This window comes from Chiloscyllium punctatum, chromosome 44, assembly GCF_047496795.1.
Source record: "Chiloscyllium punctatum isolate Juve2018m chromosome 44, sChiPun1.3, whole genome shotgun sequence".
In the NCBI taxonomy this organism is placed as follows: Eukaryota; Metazoa; Chordata; class Chondrichthyes; order Orectolobiformes; family Hemiscylliidae; genus Chiloscyllium; species Chiloscyllium punctatum.
The window spans coordinates 38,170,214-38,183,163 of record NC_092782.1 but is presented as its reverse complement, the minus strand read 5'-3'; the positions used below and the strand labels follow the sequence as shown (position 1 = coordinate 38,183,163).

Here is a 12,950-nt window from a genome sequence, read left to right as displayed (position 1 = left end):
ATGCACCACCCTGTGCATCATGACTGCATTCTTTTGTGGCACTGTCACCCTCACTGTTATTCAAAGCTAAAGACTGATTTAATATTGCCATGCTCCCAGAGGATTCCTGCACTGGATGCCTCTTCGTAGTTTCTGAGTTGCTATCCACCTGCTATTCTGGCTTCTACCTAGCTATACATTCTTCCTTTATACTACATTACACATTCCATAAATGACTCACTTGTTGCAACTTAATTTGGTTAAAAGCAACAGATATTATATTTAATTTGTAAGCTAACTAATACAACAGAATTTTCCAACAATGTTATTAAACAGTGCAACACCTCATACTTAATCACAAATAAACTAAGTTGAGTAATGTGGGGTACATAATGAATTATATTAATTCTTGAGTACAATACCTGTGCTTCTATTTCTGAGTTGTTCTGGAGATAGAAGACTGCGCAATGCATTGCTGCGAGTTGATGACAATCCAGTTTATTGTCATGCATGAATGACAAGAATAACTTCAAGTCAAGATGAGCTTTATATATTTTTCCAAACTGACAATCCAGTAGTGAATCAGTTAATGACAATATGGGACGTTGCAGATTCCAGGGGCTCACTTTGGCATCCTTTCCTAGCAAACAGATAAGTTTATTAAATAAATATAAGCTATTAAATAAACAGGAATGTGCCTTTCAGTTCTTGAGCCCATTTTGCCAAATACATTAAGATACCTCAACTCCATTTCCTAAATTTACTCTACTTTTGCCTTAACTAACAAAAATCTATCAAGTTCAGTTGTGAAAGCTCCAAGTGACCCAGCACCTGTAGATTCTGGTCAGCAAGGTGGGGAGAGCAGGGAAAGTGAAGGGTTTGTTTTCTGTAACCTTTTGTATGGAAAAAAAAACACTTGGCATGAATGATTAGATTACTTACAAGTCCACACCGCCCCGCCGAAGCGCAACCCGCCCATACCCCTACATTTACCCCTTACCTAACACTACGGGCAATTTTTAGCATGGCCAATTCACCTGACCTGCACATCTTTTGGACTGTGGGAGGAAACCGGAGCACCCGGAGGAAACCAACGCAGACACGGGGAGGACGTGCAAACTCCACACAGTCAGTCGCCTGAGGTGGGAATTGAACCCAGGTCTCTGGCGCTGTGAGGCAGCAGTGCTAACCACTGTGCCACCGTGCCACCCATTCTTTTGATCTGGCTCTAGCTTGAAGATTGTTCATCCTCTGTTCTGATCATGCCTTTTCCATCCATTCCCATTCCCTCTTTCACAAGTGCAATCAGATTCTCAAACTACCCAACCAAAACATTTTAATATTTTAAAAAACTACAATCAAGTCACTGCTGCAATTGTAAAGAAAAACTGAATTCTGTCTTATGATAACTAAACATTGCTAACTAATCATTAAGTTATTCCCCACCATGAGGTCAACAGAAACTCAAATGATCTTATTTAACTTAAAAATACCAAATCACATTTAGTGGTAAGGTGAGCATAATCTTTTGTGACTAGTATAGTTTGAAAATAGTGAATTTTGGACATAAATTTATTTTGAGTTACTTGAAATTTGGACAAATAATACTGCTAAAAAAGATATATTTTCCAAAATCAAGTAGTTACAATAAATACTACCATATAAATGGCAGTTTAACTTCACTGCTTCAACAATCTCAAAAAGGAAATATAAAAGTGGCAATATTAATATGTACCAACATCACTGGTACAATGTCTCAAAGTTAGCTATCCCAAGAAATATACAACAACATTCAGATAATGTCCACAAACTGACAATTTAAAAAACATGCCAGGTTCAATTCTGATCAGAGATGCCCTCACCAGTCTGGATATTTCATCTATTCGAGAGTTATCTGGTTATTTCCTCTATTCCCCAGTTCCCATCAAAATAAATCATTATTAGCTAAGAGAGCTGAAAAAGACACTCCACCACTTCAGGCAAATTTTTAAAAAGTGTAACCCATTAATTACCAAGGGGTCCTGCATAAGCAGCTCAAAGGAGACTTGCTGACCTGAGTCAAGTAATGCCTATATGACACAGTTCAAAATCCTCTGTCTGCAGCCCAGTGCCTCAGCTCACCTGAGAAAGTGTCTGTCATCTTAAAAGCACCTGTTGAGACTGTTTTAACTCCTAAAAACTGATACCACAGCATATTCAAAATGTGTTAAACATTCTTACCTGACAGAAATAAACTATGACAAACCAAATTAGGATGCTGTATATTGATGAGGTGTAAAAAATATCCAGGCATGTAAACAGCTACATAATAACCTGTAAAGAAAATAACCCATAAAGAAAATAAACCTATCAAATTATTAAAATTGATTTATTTCAACTTAGCACAAGTTGTAACTTGAATGCTCAGAGTTCAATTATTATAGGATACTTGGCTAACAACTGCTACAATTTGTTCAAACAATGAGAAAACCAAATGAGAAACATTTCCCAAAACCAATCAAATTAAAAGAATTGCTTTTTCTTTTGACCTAAGTGGACATAAATATCAAGGTATCTGGTCATTTAAAATTTGAAAAAATTCTAATAGAATCTAGATGCCACAGCCAAGATTTGATTGAACCAGAACCATTTCATTCTTCATGCTATTAATGGAATTTTGTTACTTCTTCTAGAGTTGGCCCCTTAAATGCAGTGCATCACTAGCAATTTACAGCTTATTGTATAGATCTTCTGATTTTCTTTAGATAATTGATAAAATAAATGACTAGCATTATGATAAGCATCTTAAACACATCTTTAAAAGGTTTGGGGCAGCGATCATTTCTGAGCTTTAAAGATGGTGAAGGCATTCTCGATAACTCATAACAGAAAGATCTCTTGTTGTAGCACTGATGCTGTTAAGATATTTTCGAAGGAATACTTATTGATGGTAGCAGACTTCATTAACTTCATCTGAAAGGGACAGGGAAGGCGGGGTTTCAAAATAAACACTTGATGACAACTTCCAGCACATCCAGTACTGAGATTCAGAATGTTCAGCTTGTTGCTACACAGTCTATGCTTTGATGAAAGGGAAAATCTTACAGTTGGTAGGATGGGGTGTCTTGTGAGAGGGTAAAAATAAATCTTAACCAAGGGTACGCCACAAACACTGAAAAACTGAGTGACCCCTTCTTTGCTTGCTTTCTGTAATGCCTGTGAAGTTAGTCACTTTTCTGATAAATACAAGCCAGATGGCTAATATTAGACACACACACACACACACACGGCTGCCTGTTAGTCAAAGAGAGTGCAGGTAGATAAACATGACTACAGACCCCCATACTGTAAGTGATAGACATGTCTTAATACCTCTTTGGTCAAGTCCCCTTATGTACATGTCATCTGTATGTCATAGTATGGAATATAATGGCAGCAGAAGTTCAAAGAGAAGTAATGCTGGATTGATCCTACTAAACACGTGTGGCCAGTATAAAAGTAAAACGGTTCTCAGAAATAATTAAATGAGGATTTTTGCAACCGTATATGCAGATTATAAGTTGTGCTGATGGAATTAGGTCTGAAGGGGCAAAAGGATGAGGAGATGCAATTTTGTATTACAAAACTAACATAAATGGCTTTTAATATTCCTGCTATATAAAAAAAACACTTGCTCCAATTAGACATTAGACATACACCAAAAATAGTGAGAAAATTCATCCCTACGCGTTGAATTAAAAAGCATCTTGTCTATACTATATACGATCAGCTTACCAATGTTAATGAAGGTTGGTTCACTTATAAGGTAATGATCAGATTCCTCCAAAGAAACAATAAATGTTTTCCTCCAACCTGCAAAAAAGTTAATGAAATTAAAATATGATCAGCTCAGCATTGTACCACTCTGGTTCCATTCAAATGGTTGGACTTTGGGAAACTGTATAAATTGCTGTTTCCTTCCTAGGATTTTGTTTTTAACATTATTTGAACATTGTAAAGGAAAAAGCAAAGGCAATGGAACATTTGCCTCTACACTTGATTACATTTCAGAATCTTTCAACATTGTGTGTGCTTTGGACTAGTTTTCTTGGTGGAGTAGTACTTTAGAGTAAGGCAAATAGATCGGCCTGCTTTTAGAGGGCATCCTGCAGGCAGCAAGGATTGCACCTATGCAGGCAGTTATTAAAATCCGATTTAGAATGTCCTCGCATTCCAAAAATCAAAGAAAACATTGGTTAAGTGTATTTTGACGAAAGGGAGGGTGAATTTTAGGCAAAGAGAAAGGGCACAATGAAATGAAATCATATTTACCATAATGCAGAAGAATCACTGAATATGTGAATTCCTGCTTGTTTTGCATAGGATGACTGTAACATACTGACATGGTACCTGCAACAGCAACAAGAAATGAGAAATTATAAAATCATAAATGAAATCAAGGGTCCAAGCATAACAAAATGCCTTTAACCAAGTAAAATATGCCAAACCTCTGGACAGTTATGACACAAAATTTGAAAAAAGAGATTAGATCAGGCACCTCCAAGTTAAAATGATAAAGGGGAGGAAGAAGAATGGAGAAACTGAACTGGATAGAACCTTGGCCTCTGGTCAATGAGAATGGCAGAAACACATGCAGAAAACCATGTGAAGTAGACCGACCAGCATTAGGCAACAGAATTTTATTGCACCAGTTTTTTTTTTTAAAAGCATTGACAGTGTAACTCTCAATCCTGCATATTATTTAGTTTTGATCTGCAATATTTGTAATACTAAGAAGCCCAAGCCTAAAGACAGTTTTTGACCTTGCCTTTTCCTCAACCAACATCTTGAACTCAAACTATTGGATGTGGGTATTTAAATAAAACCACTACAAAAGACTGACCATGAGTAATTTGAAAATTAAGTTCCCTTTCCCACCATTAATTTTGTTTACTAATTCTGGTTTAGGTAAGATTTCTGCATTTCTCTGCAAAAGACAAATGCTGCAAATAGTCAACATTTTAAGTGGCATAATCTACAAAGTCCATTATCTCCATTCGGTGATGGCTATATATTTTGTATCAGATATGATAAAGTAAAAGTTGCCTCATATGACGGAGGGCATTAATGGTCATTGTAATGTATTGAATTACAGCGATTACCACTTGTACATCAGCTAATGCACCATCATTTCAATTTGCTTTAAGTAAACACAGATCATTTTGTATCCTCATTATTTTGTTGGCATGAATGAGCAAAGACTTGGCTATTATCCTATCATTGAAACTGATATAATGAACGGTTTTGAATTCTCCCTCTAATTAACAGCCTTCAAGTACAGTTCCTTCACCACATAAAAGGAAAACAAATCAATCCATTTATATTTGTTACCTGTAGGATTTGTGAAAACTTGCAAATTCAACAATTCCAATGATGATTCTTCTTGTTGAAAACTATTGCATCCAAAATTGATGAGTCTAAAAGAAAACAGCACAATTTGGCATTAAACAAATGTACTCATCCATCTTTAACATACATCCTCCATATAATCAGTAGTCTACCAGTCAGCAGATTAATTTGAGATTTGTACAGGATGGAGAACCAATGTTTGTGCATCCTCAACCCAACAGATTTCTAAGCAAATTTGCAGGATGATCTCTTTGTAAGGATATCCATCCAGGGCAATTGTATGTCAATTTTATGCTGAGTGTAGGATAAATTATACATATTGTGTCTCTTTAACAATTATGTCACCGAGGAGAATTAAAATGCAACAAACAATCTATAAGCATATGTTGCTAATGGGTTTAAAGAGATTGTTGCACATGCCAACTGTAGGTATGGTCTTTCTTATTCTTTAAAGCCTATTTAACCTCCACATACAAAAAGGTACATCATTCCACCAGGAAAACTACTGAATAGCTGTATTTTCACAGAGAAACATTCGAGGTGACCCAAATGTCGATGTTTCACCACCACTTCAGACAAATCTAACTTTTACTGGTAGGGGAAGTATGACAGGGAATGGAGCACAGCTCAAACAGCCTAGCTGGACAACATTTTAGCTGTTGCAAAGGCCTTAACTCAAAAAAGACATTGTGGGAGTAACAAATCAGAGAAGATATGAACACTCCTGAAGGGTGAACGAAGTCTATTTAAGTGCAATGATCTGAATGGATATTTAAAATCATGTTCTTTAAAATTTAAAAAGGCTGCAGCTGTCAATGGCTATTGAAACAAAAACATGTGCAGGTACATGTTCAAATAACACCATAGCAGCTGGTGAAGTTTAAATTCTGTTCATACAATCTGGTTACTTTATACAAGCTAATCACAGAACGTTGACTGTGTTGTCTGCCATCAATTGTTTTAATGATTCCATCTGGTCCACTAATATCCTCAAGGGAATAAAGACAAGTACTGTGACTCCACATCCACAGTAATGCAGTAGACTCTAGTCATTCAATTCAGGGAAATTAGGGACAGGTATCAAAAGCTATTCTCAGTGATGTTTACATTCCATAAAAGAATAAATATCAAATACTTGGAAAGATTTAGAACTTTAAATAAGATCTCATGAACTGTTTGACTGTAAAGAGTATGTAAAGGGAGAGGTGTGTAGATTAGTTCATTACTTTTTGTTTGTCTCCACACTGTTCCCGAGGTGGAGACTGGGTGAGTGACTGAGTAAGTTCCAGGGGCTATGAAGGCACAGAGTAAAGGGTAGTTGGCACTGACTTAGCTTAGAGTCCATGAAAGACAAGTTGGCATGGAGGCTATAAGGGACCATGGGTAATGCAGTGAGGATTATCGAGACTAACAACATGCAAAGCCACTGAGAAGTAGTCCCAGAACACCAAGGCAGATATTCCAAAAAGCCCATCCAGCACATCTCCACACCCCTGCCAACTACACTCTGCTACTGGGATTGGGGAGGGGGTGGGGGGGGGGGGGGGGGGGGGGGGGGTGGGGGGAGCCTGACTCAGCTCTGTTTCTGCACAAAATGAAAATTGTACACACGGGGCACTTGTTAACAAGTCCAGACTTAAGTGACACCTCTCAGTAACAAAAATCTGGCCCTAGGAATTCTCTGCCCCAAGTAATCAATGATAAGCTAACACCAAGTTAGGCTTTTACAAACCCATAAAAAGAAAATAACAGAGTAAGGAATCCTGTAGTTTTAAAGCCTTGAGGATTAGAAGCACAAGAAATATTGCCATAACTCTTGATTCTAAGACACCAAAAGCAGTTTAGCAAAGGGATGGGGTGACCAAAGCTGGATAAATCCAAACAAAACAATTACCATTGCATAGTCTTAATAGTCAGAAAAGTGGTGGAAGATGTTGTGATCATTGCTCACACATGCTCCATTTACATTTTTCCAGGAAAACACTGCTACTGACCACATTACAACTTTATCCATATACTGACAAGAGAGTGGTTTTCCATTGGTGAGGTAAAAGTGATTACCAATCACATGAAGACAACATTTAACCAAGTTACCATGGAGACGAGTAAACTTTAAATCACTGGAGATTAAGGGAAAGCTCTCAGAGAGCCTGCAATATAGGGATGAAGTTGTTTCTGGCTAGTCATGTCGTTATGTTTGAGTGGATACTATTTACAAGCATAACTAATGTGCAAAGGCTCTTTTGGCAGCATGGCGCAAATGCACATCGACTGCCTGTTGTAATTGAACAATAAAATTGCCTGGGGAGGCCTCAGGTTAATATCATTGGATGATTAATCCAGAGACTCAGCAAGTACTCTGGCAATCAGAGCTCGAATTTTATCATGGCAGATTTAATAAAATCTGGAGTTAAGAGTCAAATGTTGTCCATGCTCATAGTCAGGAAAACACCCAACTGGTTGACTAATGTCCATTAGGGGAGGAAACTGCTGTCCTTACCTACATGAATGACCAGCCCCAGAGAGATGCGAGTGACTTTTAACTGCCCTCTGGGCAATAAATACTGACCTAGCCAGTGATTCAATCATGTGAATGAATTTTTTAAAAAGTAGCAGGAGGTACATGGAAACAAAACAAATTGCAAATTCCCCTCCAACACCCTGAATTTGAATCTATAAATCACATTCCTTCATTATCATTGGGTCAACATCCTGGAATTCCCCAATTAACTGTACTATGGCAGCAGTGGTTCAAGAAGAAAGCTTTTCACCTTCCTCAAAGGTATAGAAAGATAAAAAGCAAATGATGCTGACCTTGCTGGCAATGCACAATCCTGAGAATGAGTGAGTAAATCTTAAAAAGGAAACGTAACAATATAGGACATAAATTTGCACCTTTAGGAATGAAGAAAATTTCAGAAAAGCACTGCTGTAACTGTATGACAGAATAAGCAATAAATTTTCACACCATCATTTTCACCTTCATCTTTAAACATACCAACAAAATAAATGTGAATTTATGACTATGAAGATCTCATTTTCTCAAAATAAAACAACTGCTTTGCTAGATGTAAGTTAAGAAAAGAATGCAAGACTACCGGGATTCAAAAAGGTTTAATATAAATTTAGTCAGAATAAAATGAGCATCATGTATAACAGCAGTTAAAGAAAATCTGCTTTGTAGACATTTTTATAAGATACAATACCACGTGCGCTGCAAACCACAGATGCTGACGACAGGCAGAAACAGAGCTATTTGATTCTCATAGAACACGACGCATCCCTGATTAGTTCTCTACATAGACATAGTTCACTGGTGCCTAACATTTCAACAGACTGATGTTGTGGCACAGGTGGGCAAACTGCATTCAAATACCATAACCAGCTTTCAAAATAGAGACATTCCAAGACCATGTGCGTAGGCGAAACCTGTCCATTAGGATCAGGATTTGAACATGCCTCAAAAAGAATAGCAAGGTCAAGATCGAGGTCTTCCTCAATTAACAAGTCTTCCAAAAAGGTAACATTGGTATGAGTCATATGGAATTGCCCATTGTAATGGGCTTACAAACATTAATCACTCGAGTTGTGAGACAGTTTGTCTACAATGGCTGATGTGTCTCTGTCCAAATATATTTCAAGACCTCAAAATAAAGGGAAGTGAAAGAAACCCATTAAAAAGGAACCTCTTGTGGCAGTTATACAGATGAGTAATAACTAGAAAACTATAATATGACAAAACGGAACATTAGCAACTAATTTCTTTTAAAAACCTAATGGTTAATACACTGTAAAGTTATTTCTAAAATTATACATAATTAAGTAAATCCATTCTACCCAAGATCATGTTTGTATTTCTCAGCATTGTTCAGGACTTTGTAACCAAAAAAAAATTAAAGGCTGATTATATGTGCACCAATTGTAGCTTACCGTAATTTTGTAACTGTTAAAGAGAATCCAAGAGGAAATGAAAGCTGTCAATAGAACAAAGAAATGTGGCATTATAACCAATTTCTAAGACTATTCACCACTAACCAGATAGGCAGCACACAATAATTACAAACAAAGTGGTAATAATTTGCATAATTTATGTTAATTTAGCCAGAGACTATTTCCCAGGGCAGAAATGACTAACACGAGAGGTCATAGTTTTAAGCTGGTTGGAGGAAAGTATAGAGGGGATGTCAGAGGTGGGTTCTTTACACAGAGAGTTGAGAGAGCATGGAATGCATTGCCAGCAGCAGTTGTGGAAGCAAGGTCATTGGGGACATTTAAGAGACTACTGGACATGCATATGGTCACAGAAATTTGAGGGTGCACACATGAGGATCAGTGGTCGGCACAACATCGTGGCTGAAGGGCCTGTTCTGTGCTGTACTGTTCTATGTTTATTCTCAATGAGGGCAACATAAATAAATCTCCTAAAATAGGAGCTTAGGCACATTGAATAGTCTGTGGCTGAACAGCATAAAACAAAGAACTAAAAGAGGAAATTCAAAATTGATGTAACTTCCTTAAAAATCAGTTTCTGAAAGTAAGCACCAGATAACTTCCCTTGCCTCTGCTTTTTTCCCCTTCCTTTCTACGTCACGTCTACTTCTGAAATATTTCTGATCAGGTAGAAAAGTGATAATCAGAAATTACTGACCTGTCCACTGTGAGGGGCCTGAACAGACAGGTATGGGTTATGAACTAGTCTGTGCTTGAGTAATCAAGACAGTATGGTTTCCAGACTAGAAACACTGGCTGCTGTTGGCTCCAAATCAAATGGATTTTTCATTAAGTACAATTCATTCAAAAACTTGAATTTCATCCGACAATGAATATCACCTGCACATCTGTTGCCATGGCTCAGTCACATGATAAATGGGGTTCACCACAGAAACAAAGAGAACAGTCTTCACAATGTTACCTAACTATCTATAATACATAGATACCCATTTGGAAGGCCTTATTCAGGCACTCCTGACACCAATCTTAAATTGGTCCTTTAAAATGTTTTTACTTTCTGTTTGTTTAGTCTGGTGACCTATCTTAAAGTTGAAATTACTTTATTTCATCCACAAAAATAAAATAAAATTATATCATTATCGACTCACTCAAGATTTTTAAAAAAGATGGAGGTAGCTGGATTTTTGGTCAACAAGGGAGTCAATTGCTATCAGGTGTTAGCCGGAATGTGCAGTTGAGGTCACAATCAAATCAGCCACGATCTTATTGACTGGCATACCAGGTTTGAGGGGGCTGAATGATCAATTCCTAGGTCTAATTTACAAGTTCTAGCCAACTGTTTAAAATCAGTGAATGGAGAAAATGCTGACTGTATCATTGCTACTATACAGCTATTAAATTGTGGTTTCTACATATTTTACAGCAAATATCCAGTCCAGGTAACTCAACAAACTTGTTTAAATTTATCTTGTATCTGCAAAAGCATTAAAGGACAGTGCATATGGGATATCCCAGTAATGTGTTGCATATGAGTATGTGCTGCGCCCAGAGAAAGGTCAGGAAATCCAAATTTACATGGTATACAGTTTCCACGTGCACATCTTATTTTGCTGCTAGAAATGTTTTTTGAAGATCTCATCTTTCATATGTATATATCAGTGGAAACACACACAAAATCGAAAGTAATACAAACTAAGGAATAAATTAGTATAGCTAGAAGATGTAAAATACAACAACTTACCAACTTTTCATAGTTTCTGTCTGGGTAAAACTGGATGCATGTCAGAAGTGCATTGTTTTCCTATTTAAAAGAAACAAATCATCATCATAGGAATCTTAGATGGTGAAAATAAAAACTTGGCATGAGTGTAAATATTACACAATATACATTAAAAACTCTTGTCAAGCTCAGCAAAACGTCAATTTACTGTCTTGGTTAATGGAAATCAACTGTCTTCAGTTCTTCAACAGGAATACAAAATGCAATTCATTGCATTGTATATTTTATCCAGTTAGTAGATGTGATGAAGTCATTCAATTATAAAATTACCAATTCTCTATAATTCCACTTCTGTCATAAAGCGAAAATAAAAATAGAAAATACAAGAAAAACTCAGCTGGCCTGGCAGCATCTGCAGAAAGAGCGTTAATATCAAGTTTGATATGATTCTCCTTCAGGACTTCATACGAGATTCAAAATATTAACTGCATTTATCACAGATGCTGCCAGACCTGCTGAGTTTCTCCAGCATTCTCTGGTGTTTATATCAAATTTCCAGCATCTGCAGTATTTTATCGTTTTTCTCTGCTATGAAGTAGTCATGCAGTACATTTAAGCTTCTCAAGTAAAACTTGTTTGAAACTACTTTTGTTAATGCCTTATTTGTACAATATTGCTTCACTCCTCTTCAGCTATAGATCAAACAAGCAGACACTACAAACCCACATCATTGGGTTGGTCACATTTTGTAACTGGCACAGAGTCTCATGGCTGATTTATATCATAACATGCAAAAGCAAGGTCGGTGCCAAATTACCTTCAATGTACCCACGCGAGGAAAGTAAAAACTGTAACAGATGATATCCCCCTCGATGTTATCCAGTGACTCATACTGGAAGATGTTCATGAACCTGTCAATTTTCAATGACTGCTCACTTTCATGAACAAATGCACTGGTAAAAAACTGACAAGATGCTATTACAACTGAAATCTTTTGTCAGTTTTGGTTCAGTGATAGCATTCACAGAGTTGCTGTTTTATTTATTTGAATGGTCTGTAAATCAAGACCTAGTGAGCCCTCACATGTGACTGTAGAAGGATTTCATGGCACTTTACAAAATAAAGTTCTTTATGGTGTCCCAGTAATTAATTCTCTCAAAACACTTGTTTTGACAGTGTTATCTATTAACATCCCTCACTTTCTTGTGGGACTGAAACCAAAAATTGCTACAATTATGTTATGTTGTGTCCTTTGTTTCTTTGAATATTTCTTTATTCCAAAACAAAATATGACATTTGCAACAAATGACGTTTTACCTTTTCAATGATATAGAACAACCTCTGACCTTGTGTATCCCACTGTGCCCACAAAATATCTTCAGCCACAATGTCTTTGTGAAGTCGATCTGGATTCTGAATAGTCTAAAACAAATTTAACACAAGTGCATTTAGCTCGAAAACAAGGTACAATTATAACCAAAATTTAATTGATATTCAATTATCAATTTACTACGTCAAAATGATTCCTATGTTTGAGTTTTAGTCCCTTGGGAATTTTTTTTTGTTCACAAATTATCACAAGTTGGGGCAAGAGGGGCAGTTAACAGGATTATAACAATCGCACATTTGTTAACCAATAACTTCCATTTTTAAAAGCTGACATCCAGGATTAGTAGCACCATTTAATCCAATGGGACCGCAATAGTCTTATTGCCAATGAAGTAAGGAAAGTTCAATGTTCTACAAATCATGAACTAAATTCTTCAATCAGGTTATAGCCAATTTGGGTTGAAGAAATGTGCATTATAGCAGAACCAACTATATGGAGATTGCTTCTCTTGCCCCTTCACATACTAAGACCTTCAGCTGCTGTCTCTAATCTTTTGAAATCTTCTGGTGACCCTGAATAACCTATTGAAAAACTTGCAACAAG

General features: G+C 36.8%; 1 protein-coding gene across 3 annotated transcripts in view; it reads right to left on the bottom strand.

The window, feature by feature from the left end:
* gsap (gamma-secretase activating protein) overlaps nt 1–12,950 on the bottom strand; it is an 81,903-nt gene that overhangs the window by 41,240 nt on the left and 27,713 nt on the right. For all 3 annotated transcript variants that reach the window (XM_072562658.1, XM_072562657.1, XM_072562659.1), the window contains 8 exons: nt 12,335–12,439; nt 11,039–11,098; nt 9,277–9,320; nt 5,329–5,414; nt 4,270–4,347; nt 3,733–3,810; nt 2,200–2,292; nt 402–619 (listed from right to left, as the gene is read on the bottom strand). In XM_072562658.1, the coding sequence (XP_072418759.1) occupies nt 402–619; nt 2,200–2,292; nt 3,733–3,810; nt 4,270–4,347; nt 5,329–5,414; nt 9,277–9,320; nt 11,039–11,098; nt 12,335–12,439 (762 nt within the window). The remainder of the gene's footprint in view (nt 1–401; nt 620–2,199; nt 2,293–3,732; nt 3,811–4,269; nt 4,348–5,328; nt 5,415–9,276; nt 9,321–11,038; nt 11,099–12,334; nt 12,440–12,950) is intronic.